This window comes from Myotis davidii, unplaced genomic scaffold, assembly GCF_000327345.1.
Source record: "Myotis davidii unplaced genomic scaffold, ASM32734v1 scaffold247, whole genome shotgun sequence".
NCBI classification, from domain to species: Eukaryota; Metazoa; Chordata; class Mammalia; order Chiroptera; family Vespertilionidae; genus Myotis; species Myotis davidii.
This window is the reverse complement of record NW_006299593.1, coordinates 2,160,775-2,182,175: the sequence shown is the minus strand read 5'-3', so window position 1 is coordinate 2,182,175 and position 21,401 is coordinate 2,160,775. Positions and strand designations below refer to the sequence as shown.

The 21,401-nt window shown below is 50.2% G+C and overlaps 1 protein-coding gene across 3 annotated transcripts in view; it reads right to left on the bottom strand.

Annotated features, from left to right (window-relative positions):
* ADD2 (adducin 2) overlaps positions 1–21,401 on the bottom strand; it is an 85,523-nt gene that overhangs the window by 25,337 nt on the left and 38,785 nt on the right. The window contains exons 1-5 of one of the 3 annotated variants that reach the window (XM_015571505.1): positions 12,697–12,736; positions 8,543–8,659; positions 5,045–5,259; positions 3,290–3,428; positions 355–506 (exon numbers count right to left, since the gene is read on the bottom strand). In XM_015571505.1, the coding sequence (XP_015426991.1) occupies positions 355–506; positions 3,290–3,428; positions 5,045–5,227 (474 nt within the window). In that variant the 5' untranslated portion in view covers positions 5,228–5,259; positions 8,543–8,659; positions 12,697–12,736. Of the gene's footprint in view, positions 1–354; positions 507–3,289; positions 3,429–5,044; positions 5,260–8,542; positions 8,660–12,696; positions 12,737–21,401 lie in introns of those variants that run through there. The other 2 variants (XM_015571506.1, XM_015571507.1) reach the window with 2 other exon arrangements.

Below are 21,401 nucleotides of genomic sequence, written 5' to 3'. Positions count from 1 at the left end.
CTACACCTAAATCTTCCTCTCAAGAACCTTTATCTCCCCAACCCCGACCTCGAGCCATGAGAGAACTTGGTCTTTATTTGGAACTAAAGAAATGGAGCTACAAGAAGAATCTCTTGATGGTCAAGCGTAGCCCTAGAAATAGGATCCAGGAGTCCCCAGCTCCTCATCCAGAGAAATGTCCATTGGCCAGGTTATTTCAGGTGACCACAGTGGTTAGAACCCTTGGAAGGGCTCAGCATTTTGGCCAAAGGCCACCAGCAGTGCCATGTCCATGCCAACAGTCAGGAGTTCTCCCTTCGGATTTTTTGGGGGCCACACCCAGTGCCCCACCCCACTCCAAGACCCTCCCCTCACCGTGACGTAAGTGTCACTCAGCTGGGCCCAGCCATAGAGGTCCAGAAGCCGGTAGACACTGCTGATCTTGCACCGCATGAGCCGCTCCCCCTTGGCCAGGTTCAAGGGGTCGGCTGTGTGGAGGTCATTGATGGGCGTCATCAAGGAGAAGTCTGCACGGGGAGAGGGTGAGGACACGGTAGCTCGCAGGGTCAGGGGCTCCCATCTGCCCCTCCTTCCTAGCCCTGGTCCTTTCCAAATCCTCACTGGCACTACAACTGCACGAGATACTTCAACAGGCAGGGAAGTCAGCATTCTTTCACCTTTACCCAGGTGAGAAAATCCGAAAGTCTCTGCTTATTTGGGTAAGAGTGGTATTGCTTTTGGTAAAAAATCATGACAAGGCTTAAGGTCACAGAATGAAGGGTGGTCAGAAAGCCAAGCTTACCACACATCCTAAAGATGGGCATTAAATAAAAGCAAGAATAAGTTTCAGGGTTCAAATATGGCTATATTTCATCAGTTAGTTTTCAGGAAGAAGTTACTAATCCTTAGACTTGCTATTATTGTACTATTTTAACTATACTATGCAATATAACTTTTTCTCTGATTTGGAAACACGGCAAATAGAATACCAAAGTCACCCAGGAAGTAAATTCCTCAACTTTTCCTCAAGTCATAAACTTCCGGAAGTCAGTGTGGCTGTGTTTGGCTGAAGGGTTTCAGGCCTTAGCAGGCCTCATCTGCTCCCCTCTGGATGTGTCTTTTGGTTCTTTATAGTTTCTCTTTGGGAATTTTGGGGGCTATGAACGGGACTTAGAAATGGACCTAGAGGGTCTGATAGTCTTGTCCTCAGGGCACCCAAAGGGTCTAGGAGTTGACGTCCAGCCTGACCCATTAACCATGATGACTGCTGCCTACAGGCCTCAAGAAGGCAAAAGGGGGTGTCTGAGCCCCAGCACTCTGTTTTGCCAGTGTCCAGGAACCAATAAGAGAATCAGTAGGAAAGTGTTGTGACTTAAAATGACATCTGGCTGGGAGCCTCCTGATGCTGCCTCTCCCAGCATCCCATTAAGAAGTTTAATGGATTAAAATGCTCTTTGGGAACTTCCGCCATCTCTGTAAGCCTCGCTACTCCACAGTGCGATGTGTGTCCTGGGCCAGCCTGCCATTAGCAGAAATAATGAGATGGTGTGTGAAGATGAGGGTGGACTGAGTGCTACTGGCCCAACATAAAGCAAGCACGGCAAGCCTCAAACACCCATGTCAGGAAAATGCACCCAAAAGGGTGATACACCTCCAGGGCATGTGTCCAGTAGCTGACAGGGACAGAAGCGGTCCGAAGATCCAGTTCAACAGGCAAGAAGAACAATTTAAAAAACTCCCAAGTCAACAATTTCTAATTCAAATGGACCAGTCTGGGATCCCTTCCTCCTCTCTGTGCATCACCCTGACAAGAAATTGCCTATTAGCTTCACCCAGGCAGCAAGAAGGGAGGCATATTGAAAAGATAAGGTCCCCAGACAAAGCCGGGGAGCGGGGGGGGGGGGCTACTATTTGGGGGAGGGTCTTCAGATCCAGAGTTCTTTGGGTCCTTCTTTTACCAATAATGATGGAGTCCCACTGATGCTGAGGAGGCCAGAGTGGGTTTTAACACACCCTATCGCATCCTCCACATCCTGTACCAGAGGCTCCCCCGAGCCCCCGGCTGCGAAGATTATTCTACCCACGTCTTGAGGGCAGGAGAAGGGAATAGAGGGCTCCACAGGAGTCCCCATCCTCTGCCTCCAGGGTCTTAATGAAAAGAATGCTTATTCTGACGAGCTTCACACAAGCTAGGATGGCTGTGCACCAGGTTTATGACTCAGATCTAGTGGAGCCATTTATTCAAATTACTTAAGAAAACATAGAAAAAGATGCAAGACCCACCTAACCTCCTGAAAGCTAAGAATAAAAGACATACTACTGCATTAAAAAAAGAGAAAGAATGAAAGTAAGAAAGGAAGGAAGGAAGGAAGGAAGAAAGAAAGAAAGAAAGAAAGAAAGAAAGAAAGAAAGAAAGAAAGAAAGAAAGAACTTCTAAGGCAAATGGAGTGGGACAAAGAACCTCTTGAGCTTGAACTCATGACTGCGATTTCCCTTCTCTGCATTCCCTGACTCAGACACCTGGATGCACACTAATCAAATTTCCAGTCATCCAACTGTCTTCCCGACAGACAAGAAGAATGCTGGTCAGCCCAGTTTCTCTTTCAAATGGAAGAGTATAAGGACAGAGACATGAAAATGATGAGAGAAAATATGTTGGTTACGGGAGACAAATACCAGAGAGCTAGCATATAGATGATCAGTACTGATCTAATAGAAAACTTCTGGACTGGAAAACAGCATATATATATAGAGGTTAATAATGTTACTTTATAAAGATTTGAAAATCTATAAGAAAAGAATAGGTGAGTAGGAAAGTCGGCAAAGGGTGGGTATGGCAATCAATTTACTGCAAAAGGAAAATCATGTCCAATAAGTGTATGAAAATACACCCAACTTCATTAGTAACTGCACATTAAAACACAAATAAAGGATTTTTCATCATCTGCCAAATCATGAGGATGAAACAAACGGTAATGCATACTGTGGATCAGAGTGGAGTAATGGGCACTCTAGTGCATGGCTGCGGGGAATGTAAATTGGTTCCCTCTTTCTCCGGGGATATTTGACATTATACATTAAAGTCTATAAAACATGCATATACTTCAATCTAGGTTGTATATTGCAGCAGCATCAGAAGCAGAGCCAGGTACCTCTCTGGCTGCTGCTCAGCTCCCCCAGGTCTACTCATGCAACTGCAGCACTCACCCCGTAGCCTGGCAACCCAGCTGCCTCTTGCTGCTCCTTTCTCTCGTCCCCACCCCACTTCCCCAACCCGCTGCTCCTGGCAGCTCCCCTGCTCCCCACATACTCATGGAAGATGTTGGGAAGACTGCGTGGGAGGTGCTGGCCATGAAGTCCGCGATCTGCCGCAGGGCCCAGATGTTGGAGGAATTGTTCCCCTTCTTCATCTGCTCCTGGATGAGGCCTTCCAGCTCCTCCCTGAAAGACTACAAGCAGGCCAAGGGGCGCTGGTCCCCTAGTGCATCTTGGAGACCACGGGGCCCTCTTCCAAGTGCCCACCCCACCCCAGGTCAGCAAGGCCGGGGCCACACTTGGGATTCCTGGGCCCCGGAAGACACTGGGCAATTTCACTGGGATTTAGGATCCTCCCCAAACTGCTATTGGGGGGGGCCACAAGGAGATGCTGAGAATGGATCCTGCTCACTTTGACCAGTGGGCAGTACTCCGATTCCAGGTAACTTCCTGTGTCTAAGTGATAGTCAAGGTTGGCAGGACTTCAATTTAGTAACTGAGACATGTTAAAAAGCAGAACTGAATGAGAAAGCATGCCCATCTTCCATTAGCTGTGCCTATGGATTTTTTGAGCCTCTCAGTTTCAGAAGGATTTGATGACTCCTGAGTTCTCCACCTCTGGTTTCCCACTACAGTACTCTCAGCCTGGCTTTTCAGAGCCCGCGGGCTAGGAACAAAGCATGTCTGTCCAGCAGGTGGCAGCAGGGAACACGCGTGTTGGTGACTATAAAAGGGGAGAAGCAGCCTGAGTTCCTCCCATCCCCATCGCCTGCCTGGGAATAGAGTCCCATCCTCTCAGGCTCCAAACCTGCCACTTCTCCTCCCACACCTGCCTCCCCTCTTAGTCACACTCTGGGGTTTTTCCACCGCCCCAGTGCTTCTAGCACCTGCCATAGTCCTTCAGGCGCCCCAACACTGTCACCTGTCACCAAGACTGCAGGCCATCCTCGGTGCCCCTCTGTGAGGCCTGAGCATTCACTGTGTGCCCTCAGCTAGGGTCACACATCCCCATTAATGCCTTGGCTCCCATGCCCATGCAATGCCCTGGCTCCCTTGGAGCTGAGGCAGAGCCCATCCTGGCAAGCACCTGGAGATACCAGCTCCACCCCTGAGCTTCCCAGCCCTTGGGATCATGCACTGTTTCCTGAGGATCCCTCAGCTCTACCGCCCGCAGGCTCCCATGCTCTTCCTCCCCCCCGGCCCAAGAGCGTGTGCCACCTCCCACATCAGTGGTCCATTAGGCCCATTATGTCCTTGCCTCAAGGATGAGCTGAGTCCATGCCAGGCAGACACCTCTGGAGCTCTGGTGGGATGATCTTCACTTGCTCTCCCTTCCGGGGCCCCTGTCCCATAATCCCCTGAATTATCGACTCCCCCCACCGCCTGGGGCTTTGCGGCTCTCTTCACCCCTGCCCCGGCATGTCAGACTTATTGCCCCAATTGTGAGTCCTTTCTGGTGTTGGGGAAGGGGAGTCTCAGGTCTTCCACGTGGCGCCCTCTGCTGGGCTCCGGTTTCCGCACATGTGTTCATTGTTAACAGCTTTTGGTGAGGAAGGAAGACTGGAAACAGGCTCAGAAGGGGCGCTGGAAACGGAGGTGGGGCGCTCGTCTCTCAGACGCACCGATCCAAACCACCTACACCTAAGCCGGGTTTTGCCACCCACCGGCGACCGGAGAGAACCAAACACCCTGGTCTAGCCCAGCTTGAAATCGCTGAGCGCGTGAAAGAGGAATTCTCTTCCCGGTCCACCCAGACGCATGAGCGCACCGCCTCCCCACCCGCGGGGCGGCCGGGGCAGACCCCACGCACCGGGCTCTGCAGGATCATGGTCACGCGCTTCTTCTGCTCCATCAGGTTGAAGTCCTGCCGCAGGTCCGCCGCGCGGTGGCGAAGGCGCAGGTACTCGGGGTCGTCCTCAGAGAAGCGGTCAAAGTAGTGCTGCCCCTGCGGGGGCGGCGGGGAGGCGGCCTCGGGGGCGGGCTCCTCGCTCATTGTCCTGTGGGTTCACTATCCACCCCTGGGACCTGCGGAGAAGGGAAGAGGGCGGACGGGTTGGAGCTCCCGGTCGGGGTGCGCGGGTCCTAACGCAGAATTCACAGTGGGGTGCGGCAATTCCCAGGAGGCTGTAGGCGGGGCCGCGGGTTAGAGGGCAGGGCACGCCGGCAAGTGCCGATCCTTAGGGGGCGCTACTGCATCCCTGGACTAAGTGAAAATAAGGCACCCGCCCAGGTGTCCACCACCCCTCCCCGACTAACCCGCCAGCCGCACATGGCCACCGTCCAGCTGAAGTGGACAGTCCCCCCAGTGCCGGCGAGGATGTCTGTGATGCCTGCCTTACACAGAGTAAAGCTATTTACTGGGAATGAGCACTTCAGCTAAAACGTCAAGCCCCTAAGACGCCTCCTAAAAAAAATGTTGGCGGGAAATTCACAAAAGATAACTGTAAAGAGAGGACGACCGAGGAAAGGTGGGGATGCTTTTCTGCACAACTTTGACTTGCTCTGACCTCTGTAAAGGATGGAGGATGCAGATGTTTCCCTTTGGGCATCTCCCCCCACCCCCTACGCCTCCATCCCCAGTGCCTCTCCCTCAAGCCAAATGCCCAAAGAGAAACATCTGCAAAGAACACAGATGACCTACTGACAGTTGCCTTGTGGGTTCAAGCCAATCCCACGGGTGGGGTGAGCTAAGAACCTTTCACCTAGCCTCATCCCTGGAACTTGGGGCGTAAGAAGAGACTGCAAGGTCAAACATAGTGGGAACGCATTAGACTGGCAGTCACCACCCAATTCTTCTGGGCAGACGGCAATGCAGACCAAAATTCTCCCAGAGGCATCGCCCACTGCTCCCCACCCCTTTTAATACTCCTTGGCCCTTTCACAGCCTCCGGTCCTTTTAAAAATAGCAACAAGCAACTCCCCCAACAGTAGGTGCATTGGATGTGCACCTAGAGACCCCTGGGCTCCTTGTGTCGGCAGGTTCCACCAGCTGCAGAACCACCTGAACTCTCCGCTTCTCTGAGACCAGCACAGACTAGTCCGGAGCCTTCCTGGCCTGGATCCTTTCCATCCAGGCAGGAAAGGCTGTTTCTCTCGGCTCCTCTGTGGAGTGGCGGCAGTTCCCAGGCATGGGTCTGAGGGCTCTGAAGTAGCTCTCCATGCCCTGAAGCACCGAGAACAATGGCCCGCACCACCGTGCCCCAGGCCTGCCTTCGCCTCAGCTCAGCCCAGAGGTGCTCTGGTGGGTGTGGGGTAGGAAATGCAAGCACTGACTCTCTCACCATGACTACAGGGGCCGCTCAAACCCTTTGACTTTGTGGACCAGAGGTATCCTTTTATGCTCCTCCCTTCCCTCCCCACCCCCCTTCCCCCAATGCTTCCTTGGTGATCAAAGTTGTGTGCGGAGTGGCTTAGTGGTTAAAAGGGTGGACTCTGGAGTTCAGATTCCAGCTATGCCAGTTATCAGCTGTGTGATCTTGGGCAAGTTGCCTAACCTCCCTGTGCTTGTTTCCCCGTCTATAAAACGGGGATTGCAACTACTTAGCTACCTCTTTATGTTGTGTGAGGATTAGATTAGTTAATACATATGAAATACATACTTGAAATAGTGTCTGGTGCATAGCAAGTGGTATTAAGCATTCATTTAGAGGCTAGAGTCATCATAGCATTAAGAACGCCGGTAATGAGAGGCTATGATTCGAGTGTAAACAGGTGCACACTAAATAACTGTAATTATATGTTTTAGTCCAAAAATAATTCAATCTTGAGCTATATGAACAAAAGGAGGAGCCTGCAGAAAAGGCTGGTGAGGATGCCTCGTTCTCTGACCAGTTGAGCAGGATGCTGAAGATCGGAGGAGCCAGCATTGTTGTACAGGCGGGACAACGTACCGAGTATATCTGGTGGGTATTTGTCCCCAGTTTCTGGGACAGAGCTTCCAAAACCCTCGGGACTTCTAAAATGTCCAAAGACATTGGGAATGTCTTCTGTTATTCATAATGAGCCCCTTTCGCCAAACCTGAGTTTATGCTCATGAGGTGACTTACAGTGGGCCCTTAGATAGTTTCAAGGGAGGGACTGGCCATCAGGAAAAAACCAAACCCTTAATTAGAGTGTTGCAACTTCACCCCAACCACACAGGAAGGGAGGGGGAGGGGCTGGAGGTTGAGTTCAATCAATGTCAAATGATTTAAACCGTTATGCCTTATAAAGCCTCTTTCCCCAATAGTGACCCCGCTCCCCATTAAAAATCTCTGGACACAGGCTTCCTGGTTGGTGCGCACATGGCCGGGCTGGGCTGTGACGCACTGGATTCCACGAGGAGAGGTTAGAAAGCTCTGCACCACATCGCCAAGCCCTAGATCCTGCCCTATGCGTTGCCTCCATTCGCTGTTCCTGAGTTGGATCCCTTATACTAAAACTGTCATCAGACTCACAGTGTCTTCGGTGAGTTCTGTAATTGTTCTACTGAATTCTAGAAAGTGAAGAGGAGATATGGACATCCCCACATCTACATCCTAGTCAGTGAGAAGTGTGGGTGGCCTCTGAAGCAGGGGCCATCTTGTGGGCAACCTTACCCTTTAACTTGTGGCAGTTACCTTGTGTGCCCTTTGACTCTAGGTAGTGTCAGAACCGAGTGGCTTCGTAGGATGCCCAGTGAGTGTCAGAGAACTGGTGTCAAAACGGCACCAGGCCACTTCCATTCATGATTTATTTTCATTCCCAGAACCACTCTATGAGACAGACATTATTGTCCCAGTTTCATAGGTAAAGAAACTGAATCAGAGGTTAACTAACTTGCCCAAGATCACAGAGATAACAGTGGAGCCCGGGTTTCAACCAGGACTGCCTCTGGCTCCAGATCCGCACTCCTCCACCCCAGTGGCCCCAGGTACCTGTTGGGCTGCCATGTGCAAGAGATTTAGGCTGACTCCTTGGAGCCTCAGGGGCCAGAACCAGAAAAGCCAGTGGTGGCTGCAGGCAGGCAGGTTCTAGCGGAGGGCCGAGGGAGAACGTCCCACCAGCAGGAGTTGCTCAGTGACGGGAAGATGGGACAGGCTGCCTTCTCGCAGGGGAGCTCTCTCCTTGCATCAGGGTGACTCTGGAAGCTGTAGAGGGGCTCCTGCCCTGGCTGGAGGGTTGGCCTAGTGACCTCTAAGGTCCATCAGATCCCATGGTAGCTCTTGAGTGAGCAGGATTGGGGGAGTTCACGCAAGGACCTGAGTGTCTGGAAGCTCATGCTGGTGAGATAACCCCCAGCTAAAAGTGTGTCCCGCCCTCATCACCACCAAAAGCCACGGACTAATTACCGGGAGGCGGGACCAGCCTTGGCCCAGGCTGTGTCTTCTCAGCGGTCAGCCTGTGCACCCTGCTCCGCTCAGCGACGCCGTCCGCATCTACGGGATTTCAAACGTCTGGGTGGAACCTGAAACACACAGAGATGACACATATGACTCTTGCACCTGCTTTCACAGCACCATTAGGTGTGGGTTTACTTTAAGGACTGCTGGGAAGTTCTTTAAAATGAACTCGAAATGGATTTTTATTTTAAAAGCAAATTATGTCCATAGAAAGCTAAAGAAAGCTTCATTGTCCTTATAACTGAGGTCAACATTCCTTTCAGAGAGGGGAAATGAAAAAGCCCTTTGCTGAGGGTCAGCCAGGGAGGCCCAGGGGAGGGAGAGGAAGGTGAGCTCAAGAGACAGAAGAAGCCCGAAGAATATCACACCCCAGGCGAGTGGGAGGGGTTTGGCGTTGCCCAGGCCAGGAACTGGTGGATTCAAAGCAATTTCATCCCCGAGTGCAAGGAGACCAGGGGCCCCCAGCTCACACCCGGGGAACAGGTTCTAAGAACTGAAGGAGGAATGCAAAGTTGTTAATATCTTACAAACAAGGGCGACTTACTACTCCAAAAATCCTGGGGATCAAGGTCTTCAAACAGTTAATCATAGAAAAAAAAATTAAGGCAAGTGACAGTTGTCCATTTTCACTTGTTGTTCAGACCCATAGATGCTGTGTCATCCCTGACCCCACTCTCACGCCCCATTGCCCTGCCTGTCCTGCCTCAGTGGCCAGATCAGCTCCATCCCTGACCTGGTGCTGCCCAGAGCAGAGCACCTGGAAAGACTTGTCTTGCCAATGAGGGGCAATGGTCACCCATCCAAAGAATGGCATCCAGAGGTATGTCAGCAACCCCACTCTGGAGCCAGCCAGCCCTGGAAGGTATGTTGTGCCTACGGGAGCCCAGGACACCAGGGCACCCAGGGCTCAGCATTCCTGTACCTAGGTGCTCCCTGATCCCAGTCACATGCTCAGGCCTCTAGTTAGGGACTCTAGATAGAGACCTCCAAACGCTATTCCCTATGCTCTGCATGTCAGTGGCCAGAAGACCTTCCATTGGTCTTATTTTTAGTTAGAACAGGGTCACGGCCACGGCTTAACGCTGCTTCTGTTCGATGCCCACCAACGTGGATGCCCTCCCTTCCAGGGCTGGCTGGCTCCAGGATGGGGTTGCTGACATACCTCTGGATGCTATTCTTTGGATGGGTGGCCATTGACCCGCCCTCAGGAACCATCCTGCAGCCAGGTAAGTTGTCTTACCTGAAGCACAGCTTCCTCCCCTTCCCAGGTAGCCCTTTCCACAGAAGTGTGAGGTTGCCCCGTAAGCTGCTAAGGTTTTACTTTTTAGAATCTGAGCTATGTCTATGTCCACTGAAAGAATCAATCCTCTGCCCCCAGAAGTGATTTGTACCATTCATGTAAGAAGACAGACATCTGACCCCCAGGTAAGTATACACCGTACACAGAAGTTCCCACCCCAGTCTCCCCAGTGGTGAAGTTCCACTGTTAGAGCTTCATTCCTTGGTTTATGGGTTTCCCCTGATTAAGATGAAAACAGCCCTGAGAGTTATTATAGGCAAACGTGTAGTTTGTGAAACACTCTCCTGTGGTTCCCAAACTGTCAAATCTCTGATCTCAGGGTCAGGCTGAGCCGTGGCAGGACAGGCACTGGATCAGCAGGTCTGAATAGGGAAAAGGGAAGAGAAGGAGCGTGATGCCAGGGCCGCTCAGGAGGGTCCAGCATCTTCGGCAGGGCTGTTGTCCTCAGTGGGCCTCTGGGGACTCTGTCAACCCTCAAGGTCGGCATCGCCACCCATTTAGCCTTTGGCTCCCCCAGCATGTGCTTCCCGAGCCTAGCTCGCCCCAGCTTCCAGCCACCCAGGCCATGTGGGCAGAGCTGAGAAGCAAGGGGAGGGCACCCCATGCAGTGAGAACAGCATCCACCCCCAGGACACCTGACCCCTCCTGGAAGGCAAGCTCCTGGGCTGCCTGCTTTCAGTGTGCAGTGAAGCTGGGCTGGAGATGGAAGAGTTAGGATGTGGGATTCCAATTCTAAGTGGTTGTCCACTAGACTAAACCTGGACAAGTCACAGGTGCTTAGGGGCTTGTGCCCACCTGGATGTCCCACTGCCACCTTGAAGTCGACCTGTGGCCAACCCTGCACCAGCCAGCCCTTTGGATGGGTGGCCCTGACCCTCCTTCACCCAGATGAACAATCCTGCAGCCAGCCCCTCCTCTCTGCCCCTCACCCAGCTAGCCACCCACCAAGGGTCCCTGAAGGCAGCCTCTGACTCTTCCCTCTTCTCACCCTGCGCACCCACTGTCACTAAGTTCTCTGGTTTTATGTCCTGAATATCTCCCCATCCAGAGCACCACATCCTGGATCAAGCCCACATCCCTCCATCCTTTCATGGTCTCTACCCATCTTTTCTCTCTCATACCCCCATCCAATCGGTAGCCAGAGTCGCTGCTCTAAATATGCAAAGATGGCCCATGCCTGTCACTGCCCTACTAAACACTCATCTGGGGCCCCCATCACCTGGGGCGGTGCTCCTTTACCTTTTCACTTTTTCAAACCAAACACATGGTCCATGTTGAAAATTCCACACCTCTCCTCCTACCCCCACCCCCAATTCTGACCATGGGACTAGGGGACTGTGGCTCTTGCTCTGGCCCCTCCCTGCCTCTGGAGAACTGCCGGTCTAAGATCTTAGCTGGCACACCAAGCTCCATGGGCCTCTCAGTGCCCGCCCCCACCCTCCCAGCCTGTCATTGGTTCTCCAGGGATATTCCCAGGACCTGGAAGGCACCGGCTGGCTCCCACCTTGTGGGTGGTCCATGCTGATCTCCACCTGGAGCACTCTCCGCTTTGCCTCTCCCTTCAGCTCGAACTGTTCTCTCCCAGAGTCTTCCCTGCCCTCCCCCCGCCCCCCATACCTGTCCCTTAGGCTCTCAGGTCACCAACACTCCCCTCTTTCATTCCACCTCGAGCCCAATAGTAACAACCTACTACCAGGAGCTCCAAGTGGGCAAGGCCTGTGCCTTCAGCATTTCTCTATTCCCCATGTTGCCATAGGACCTGGTGCCAGGTCAGTCCCAAATAAATGTAAGTTGAACTGAAACTCAACTAACAGTGAGTTGGGAGAAGTTAGGCTGGTTCAGCAAAGCAGCACAGCCAGGACCTGGGTCTCAGAGGTGAGCTCGGCCCCAGGGGGCCTCACAGCAGCCCCTCTCAGGGGAAGGTGCTGAGTGTTAGTGGAGGCTGCACGGCAGGTGCCCTAGAGCCTAAATCAGCTCCTCTGAAACAAAACATTCTTTTCCTCCATAACCCACTCTTCTTGCCTATTTTGAAGCAAAATTCCAGCAATGGATTACAATGTTCAAACTACCAAGTTCAACTCCACAGTATAACATTGATTATGGGGAGACAAGAGAAGATTATGTTCTATACCAACATCATAAACCACAACCCCCTTGACTCTGTCTATCTCCCCTCTTCCCTCCGACAGCCCTCCCCTGTCCCTGCCCCAGAACCCTCCGCTCTGTGCTCAGGGGAGCCCCAGAGCTCCCCTTTGCATCCTCACACTCTTGACCCTACTCGGCAAGGGCTCTGTTGGGGATTCGCCGTCCTCAGAGAGCAGCTGGGGATGGCAAATCATGAAAGACGTCCCTGTCACAGGTCATTTTCTTCCCTGTCCCTCTGAAGACCAGGTATACGGAATCACTAGAGTATGACAGCGCAATTCTATGGGTCATTCCTTGTAGCTATAAAAGAAACAGAAGGTCTAGAAGGGGAATAACAGATGCCCAAGTTGCCTGACTTTTTGTTAAAATCCTTTTAAGCTTGTGAGCACCAAGGAAAGGCGGGTGCCTGTCTCCTGCCACATCAGCCAGAGGTGTCCGGGCAGAAGCAGACAGGCTATCACCCAGCAGCCTGAGTCCCATGTGGAAAGATGCGCCAAGTTGTCATTTCCCAGCTGCTCCCACCACTGCCCTGGGCATCCACCCCTGTGCTGGTGCCAGCCTCTGAAGGCCCTAGTCCCAGTCCCCTTGTCAGCTACAGACAAGGGCGGCACAGAGTTTGTTCCAAGCTTCACTCTGGAAGTCAGAGCCCAAACTCACCGATCCCTGCATGACACTTCCAAGCCTGCGACCTAGCAGCGTCAAAGAAGACTGTTGAATAGAGGACTGGACCACACCCGCCTGCTCTGTTCAGATAAAGGGAAAGCTCGAACCTCTGGGTGGTGGGATCTTGCGTGAAGCTTATCATCAGCTTCTTCACATGCCTCTGGCTTTTTCTAACTTCTACACTAGGTATTAACTGCTGGAACCATTTAGGACAGAAATAGTTTAAAAGAAGAAAGGGAGAAGGAGAGAGATGGTCAAGCCCCCCTCGGCCCATCTCTGGAAACCCGCTTGGCTGGAAGAATCCTTGAACCTGCTGACCGCTGCAAGCCCAAGAAGCACTCATTTCTGAGCCTCCCACATTCCTATCAAAGGCCAGTGAATAGCCTATGTGAATAGCCTTCTAGCAAAGGACCCCAAACCTAATGGTTGGTAGGCATTTTCCCCATTCTTCTGTTCTCCAGCAATTGTAGGCCCAGCATTCCTTCTCACCACTTGGAATCAGCTCCTTCCCGCTCGCCGGCCAAGTACAGTCATCTGCTGGCTATCTACTGGTGCCCAGGAGTAAGAACTGGAATTGAGTATGAGAAGGAAGATTCCCAAAACAAAGGAGGTTTGGCCCCTGCCTGCTAGAGGCCCACAGTCTGTGAAGGTGAAAAATACATATATTTCCAACAAGCATTAATTACATTCATTTCAGAAGACCTCTCACATTCAGTTTCAGTCACACTGTATATATATTTAACTGTTGAGTTCAACACAATACAGGAAACTGAAAATAAATGAAAATGCTCAATGTTTTTTAGAACAGACCAGAAACCTTGGGTCTACATTTATGAGGGCCACAGTCCTGAGCTAGACTCTTAATGAAGATATTATTTAATCAATGAAATTTATTAAATAAATTAGGTGTTGGTGCTGAGCTGGGCCCTTCCCATCCGTGCGGCCGTGAAGGGCCCATCCTCCTGGTTTTCAGGGGAGGGAAGTGAAGCTCCAGGACTGGGGTGGTTTGATCGGGGCCACAGAACTAGCGAAGGGCAGGGCCAGGTGGATCCCACCTCGTTCCAGGACCTGTTCTCTCTTTTTACTTCGCCACACTTTCCTCCCCTCGTCCAAATGAAGGTGAGCAGATGGAAATCATGGAGGGTTTCCATGGAAGGCAGATGGGAGGTGGCGAATGGAAATCAGTAAATGGCCAGAGCCCAAGGCTCAGGCACCATAGTCCTGGAAGAAGCTCCAAGGATTTAGCCAGCTCCTTAAATAAGAATTCTGGTTCCTATTTCTGTCACGGGGACACAAAAGGATGTAATTCACAATATCTGCTCTCAAAAGGCCCACGATGGAGTCGGGGCGGGAGGAGCTCATAGAGCAGCGATTCTCAACCTGTGGGTCGCGACCCCTTTGGCGGTCGAACGACCCTTTCACAGGAGTCGCCTGAGACCATCCTGCATATCAGATATTTACATTACGATTCATAACAGTAGCAACATTACAGTTATGAGGTAGCAACGAAAATAATTTTATGATTGGGTCACAACATGAGGAACTGTATTTAAAGGGCCAGAAGGTTGAGAAGCACTGTCATAGAAAGATCATTGCAATACTGGGGTGGAGGGGGAAGGGGTCTGGGTGAGGGGGAGAGATGGTGCTTCAGTAGAGGCTCATGAATGGTGGGTTCCACGGAGCTCTCAATCTTAGGCTCCAGCATTAAGCTTCAACCCACTGGTCAGATACTTCTGCCACCAATCCTAAAACCATGTGGACTTCATGCCTTCAATGAAGGGGAAAGAAAGAGGGACTCAGGAAGCCCTGGTGATGCAGAGACAGTGCTGAGCTAGCAGGATGGCTGGGCTCAGCCATCAAATACTCAGTCCCTTCAGTGAAAAGGTCAGCCAAACTCTCACACAATGTGGGTAAAAGCTCATCAAAAAGGCTGTCTAATTGAACTGACAGGTTCTCTGATCCACTGGTCCACACCTCAGGCTGTCCTAGAACGTAGCTAGTAGTCACAGATACTTTTAAGGGTTATCCTATCTACCTTTTTCCTTCAGGCAGACTATACCTACAACCCATGGAGCTACATTTTGGAAAGTTTCACCTTGGTCAAATTCAAACATAAAACAGTTGATTCTGCTTTTGGGCCTAAACTGTGAGCATACGTCCTGCAATAGGTAAGAAAGTATACTCCACTGAATCATGTGGCAGAACTACCCTTGTCCCCATCCCCATCCCTAGCCAACAAAGTCAGGAAACAGCTATTGGATGGCGTGGTCTTATATGTCTAATAGAATAAACCATATCCTAGGCGTGGTCTTATATGTCTAATACAATAAACCATATCCTAGGCCACAGAGGTAGAAATAAATGCTCTGTTAGCACCTTAAGGTTAAAGTTGTTTTGTTGTTGTTGTTATGTGTTTTGTTGGGGGATTTTTCTCACTAAATGGGAAATTGAGAAAATTGGGAGAACACCTTGCATCTAGGACTGGAGAGGGAGCTGAGGCCATCCCTCCCCTCTGCAGAATGAGAAAGCCAGGAAGTTACAACTCCGATGAGCCCTGGGACTTGCTGACTTAGGGGAGAGACGGGAGGCAAGTCAGTAGGCCCAGGAAGGGGGGAAGGTGGGAACTGGAGAAAATATGTTAAAGGGCCATGATGTCTAAAGGCTCACATGGGAACTCTGCTGGCCTCGGGAACATCTATGTGGAAACACCCCAAAAGCCTGACAAGTGAGGCTCAGCCTGTCACCGAGTGTCAGGAACAAGATGGGGAAGATAGGAAGCATGTTGTTATGCGTTCCACTCCTCTCTGTGATCCTCCCTATGATGTATGGCTTGGATCTGATCATGAAGATATTAAGGAAAGAACTATTTCACCCTCTCTGTATCCGTACGCGTGTTTGCATATCCATGTGTCAGGGATAATGCCATGTGTTCACCAAACCCACTTCCTGTTCTTCCGGGACACCCACATTTCCCAGCCCCCCTTCCATCTGGATAGGGCCACATGGCATGGAAGCCAACGGAATGTGAGCAGAAGTGATGTGTGTCACTTGCAGCCGAGGTAATGGACGCAGAGGTGCTTTCTCCACACTTTCTCCTTTCCTGCCTCCCTGCTGGGTACAGAGGATTCGGTGGAAACACTGAGACCCTTGGGTTGATGCAGCCAGCAAATGGAAGGAGCTGGGTGTGGCTGAAGGCAGCCCACTGGTGGGAGATTCTGAAGTTGTTGCAGCAGGTAGCCTGCCCTGGAAACATATTCACACTTGTTCTTTAGCTCAAGATAGTCTTCTAGTAACTCTGTGGTTGTTTTTTCTATTCCATTTATTCCAGAGTCTCCTTCAGGATCACCAGTTTATCCACATGTCCAATCTCTGTTCTCTACTATTTTCATTTTCCTCTCATTAAAAAAAATATATACTTGACATACCATATTATATTGGAACCAGAAGAACCAGTCTCCCATTAGTTTTATTATTGACATTTTCCTTGCATTCTGACAGTTTGTCAATGTCATTTCCAACTTCACTCATTTCAATTCAGCAAAATAACGTGGATTTTAATTATAATATTGAACATTTTATCTCTTGCATACTTTCCTTATTGTATCTCCATTTCCACCTCAGACCTTTTCATTTTAGTCCATTTTTTCCTATGTCTGCCCTCCTATTTCTTAGAAGCCATTTATTAAGGATACCAAATAGTTTTAACTGACAGCTATCATGGACACTAGCTGGATTTCACAGCCAGGTTATAAAGTGGGTGTCCCTTCTCTAGAAAACTGAATGAAGTTCAATCAAACTCATTTCAAGGTAGTGGGGAAATTGGTCTATTAACATCAGACTCAAGGATATAAATACTTATGTGAACCCACATACATTAAAATATGGCCCTCTGCTTAATAACTCCCTGAGATTCCATAAAACTCCGTTTAGAAATGAGAGAATAAAAGTAACCATCGTGGTAACAATGTGAGGGCTATCACGCTGGAGGGCTCCGTCAGCCTTGTTCCGGGCATCTCCTGCTTGAAGAAATCACATGGGAGGGCAGTCACACAGGCGAGCAAAGGTCTCAGAGATGAATCCAGAGATGTCAGCCCAGGTACTGAGTTGATAGTGAGGGGCAAAAATAAAGTAAACATTGGCATCACTGTATTTCTTCAAATCCAAGATGGATTGATTGGATTGATTGATACATCATTATTTTAAATATTGCTAATGTGGACAAAAAAAAGGGGGGGATTCTATGGAAAGTAATGTGACAGGGTGATGTGATCATACATTCCTAACTTGACAGGTCATGGTGGGTGGTCATGCCCCAGGACGATACCTTCTTTAGTGAAAGGCTTTAAGTCAGCTCTGCCCATTATTCTTACACATCTGGGTTAACACACTTTTGAAATATCAGAAGCAATCCCCTTTAAGGAGATATTAGCCCTCAAGAGGTCACATAACCTTAACTATCCTGTAATCCAGCTGTTCTCAACCTGTGGGTCGCAACCCCTTTGGCGGTCGAACGACCCTTTCACAGGGGTCGCCTAAGACCATCCTGCATATCAGATGTTTACATGACGATTCATAACAGTAGCAACATTACAGTTATGAAGTAGCAACGAAAATAATTTTATGGTTGGGTCACAACATGAGGAACTGTATTTAAAGGGCCAGAAGGTTGAGAACCACTGCTGTAATCCAATCCCACCTTGCTTTCTCCAATCTTCCTGGGGTCTCCTCCTTAATTTCAAATGCATAAAAGAAGCTGCAAAACTTATTCTCCAGAGCATGTGAGATCTTGTTCCCCAGCACCTGTCGTCAGTTTGGCTCAACTAAACTTATAAACATTCTCTACAGATTTGGATGTTTCTCACGTTGACATGAAGAAAGGAGAACCACTGCCAAGTATAAGTATAAGTCATCATCAATTGGAAGACATATCCCATTTTCAGAGACGTTGAGATGGGGGGGAAATGTATGCCTTAGAATGAATGAAGTATGGGAGCCCAACTTAGAAGTTAGTGTCACCAACTTTGGGACTTCCTTTCACAGGGTAGGGAGGGTGCAGGCCATCCACTGAGTCAGGAAGCCGAGGGATGAGACAGGAAACAGGCCATGGGCTTTAGGAGGGTCCCTGGACACCCTGGCTCAGGGCTTATCAGCAGACAAGGTTTGCTGGCTGACAGTCCGGCTTCTTCTAGGTACAGTGTCCTGAGAGCTATGAAGCAAGACAGACTGCTGTGCCCAGCTTCCAAAAGGTTTCACTCAGGAGCACAATCTCATAGGCAAAGCAGACTAGGATAAAAGACAGCACACTGAGAAGAAAATGGAGAAGGATCCACTGCCTGGATTTCTGATTGGCTGAGCTGATGAAAACCATGACAAGAAGTATTCTCCAAGACTAGCACCTAGTAAGTGCTTAACAAATGCTAGTTCCCATCCCTTACACCCTCCCTCCAAGAACCCTCCCATATTTGCCATTCGGATCTGCCCTGCATTTTTCCAATGTCAGGAGTAGAGAGATTTGAGGCAAGCAAAGGGAAAATTAAGAAATATTGTGGAGGGCAGGGCTGGCGATGGTAAATAACTCAGTAGACGTCTAAAGCTATCTCATTATAGTAAGGGCCTAGGGAGTTGGCTCCACCATAGAGCACTGTGTCTAAGAATCCAGGAGATCAGTAAGGGCCCAGGATGGAATTCCAGCTCTGCATATTTCTAGCGGTGTGACCTTGTGCAAGTTATTTAATTTCTCTAGACCTCAGCTTCTTCATCTGTACAATGGAGAGAGAAAGAGTACCTCCTCTGAGGATGATGAGGTAATACACAAAGGCACAGGCCTGATAAATAATAAGGGTCAATAAATGTTAGGTGCCACTATTAAATCATTCTGCATGTGGTCTGTGGACATTGTAACAATTGCATTTTACAAATCACAGTCTGGATTCCATCTGACCAGCAAGTATACAGCTGGGCTGACTGCCTCATCAAATGTGCTCAAGGGAATGTCAATGAATCTGTAAAACTGACTTTAATAAGATTAGGCCTGTCGTGTTTGCTGCTGACTTTCTGTATTAAAGACACAGGTAGATTTTTGGCTGATAAGCAGTTTTAAATGGTGGGTTCCTTTTTTTTTTTTTCATCTGAGCAGGGAATCTGGAGCTTCCAGTGCTGGTCACAGCGCTAATTGCCTCTCTAGTGAACATGCCTGGACGGGGCTGCAGGTTTCTCCAGCTAATTCCCTGACCCCCTTGACCTGGTCATGTATTATGGGAACAGAAGGCTGTGCCCAGCCAGCTGACGTGTTTGTGCCTGGGGAAGGGCTTCTGGCTCTTCTTGGCAGTCAAGCTCGCAACTTAAGAGAACGGTGTGAGATGTTCAGTCTGGGAAAGGGGAAGGTGGCAAAGGACTGCAAACCAACACCATGAAGGGTATATGCAAGGGGAGATCCCACTCCTCACCACTCAGAACAAGGGCACTTAAAGCAAATTGAATGAGGTTTTGCGTACTGGTTAGTAATGAAGTAGAATGGGTTAGCGGGGCCCCGTGGTCGGCAAACTGCGGCTCGCAAGCCACATGCGGCTCTTTGGCCCCTTGAGTGTGGCTCTTCCTAAGCCTTAGGAGTACCCTAATTAAGTTAATAACAATGTACCTACCTATATAGTTTAAGTTTAAAAAATTTGGCTCTCAAAAGAAATTTCAATCGTTGTACTGTTGATATTTGGCTCTGTGACTAATGAGTTTGCCAACCACTAGGTTAGCCCAAGGCATGAGACAAACTGAAAGTGCATAAACCGTACTACACTTCCATCTAAAGAGCTCCTTTGACAGTAACCCCCCCACAAAGCATGTAGCCATGACAGTGTTAAATGAAAAAAGGTTGGGGATAAAATAAGTAACCACTGGGGGCCCCCCAACCTCTCTGCATGTGGGGTGGGGACAGGACACCTTGGCCTTCTTTATGCCCAGCCTCCCTGGGAAGTGGATAAAGGACTCGGGTGCCATCTTCTCCACCTTTTAAACCCTCCATGGTTTCAGAAGCATTGTGACATATGGGGGAAAGCACAGATCCGGTACCGACTGCCTGGTTTGTATCCGAGGTTCACCTCTACTGTGAGACCTTAGGCAAGTCACTGAACTACCTCCAGGCCTGTTTCCTCATCAGTAAAGTGGGAGTGGCAACCCCACGGGTTGTTGCACTCAATGGATTCATGCAGGTAAAACACAGGGCCGTGTTTGTCATAGCGGAGGCATCAACAATGCTTTGTTAGGTGGCAGTTTCCAGCAGTCTGGGTAAACCGGAGCACCGAGCTGGACCGGCTGAGGAGGGTGAGCACTGGCAAGTGTCTCAAAAGAACACTGTCCGGGAATGTTCCAAGAGAGTCTGTGGTGGGCTGAACGGGTGGAGGTAGTTAGATAGGCATGGGCAGAGTAGAAATGATAGGCCAGGGCAGAGGGTCACCAAGGTAGAGAGCCTGGGTGCCTAGCAGCAGGCAAAACTACAAGCCTTTGCACGACCACTCCCTTCAGCATGAGCCCCTGGAGATGACATCTAGGCCTCAGCTGTGTTTCAGCTCCAGGCGCAGAGAAGCAGCAAAATCAGAGCAATGCCATGGCTGACCTCAGGATCAGCTGCATTGACTAACGATCCCGTGCCGCGGCGCCCACCCATCCGTGGAGACCACGGCCCTGAGGGGGCACACCTGGAAAGCTGATGAATATTCTACTGAGATCCTCCCCCCCAACCCCCACCCCCGCCAAACCTCTAGATAAAAGCCCTTAAGACAGGGCCTCTCCAGTGCTCTCTCTTTCTCTTGAGCATGCCCACGCTTTTCCTCCCTCCCTCCCTTCCTCCCTCTCTCTCTCTCTCCCCCACCCGCCCCTAAGCTCCAAGTTTGTTGCCTCTGTAACTCCTTTCCTGAGCCTATTTCTTTTACGGCTCACTTCTGCCTCTGTGGGAGAGAGAGAGAGAGAGAGAGAGGAAGGGAGGAAGGAAGGAAGGAAGGAAGGAAGGAAGGAAGGAAGGAAGGAAGGAAAGAAGAAAGGAAGGAAAGAAGGAAGGAAAAAAGAGGAAAAAAGGCCATGTCTTAACTCCCAGAATCCAAGACCTTATTTGGAAAATAGATCTTGACCAATGTAATTAAGAAAAGCATCTCAAGATGAAGTCATCCTCAATTACCCAGGTAGGCCCTAAATCCCATCACCAGTGTCCTCCTAAGACGCAGACACAGAGGCGGTGGCCTGACAGTGGAGACTGACGCGGAGATTAGAGTGAAAGGCCGTAGGTCACGGAGCTCTAGGAGCCGCCAGAAGCTGAAAGAGGCCGAGAAGGATCCTCCCCTAGAGCCTTTGGAGGGAGCAAACCCTTAATTTCACACTCTGGCCTCCAGAACGGTCTCAGGTTCTATAACCTTCATGTGCATACAAATCACCTGAGGCCACGCTAAGCTAACCCGCCAACCTGCAGGTTCTGGCTCAGCAGGCTTGGGGTGAGGCCTGAGGGTCTGCATTTCTCAAAAACTCCTGGCTGCTGCTCCCTCCGCCACCTCCGGTAGCCAGAGTTTTTAGAGCAGCGGTTCTCAACCTGTGGGTCGCGACCCCTTTGGGGGTCGAATGACCCTTTCACAGGGGTTGCCTAAGACCATCGGAAAACACATATATCATTACATGTTGTTTTTGTGATTAATCACTATGCTTTAATTATGTTCAATGTG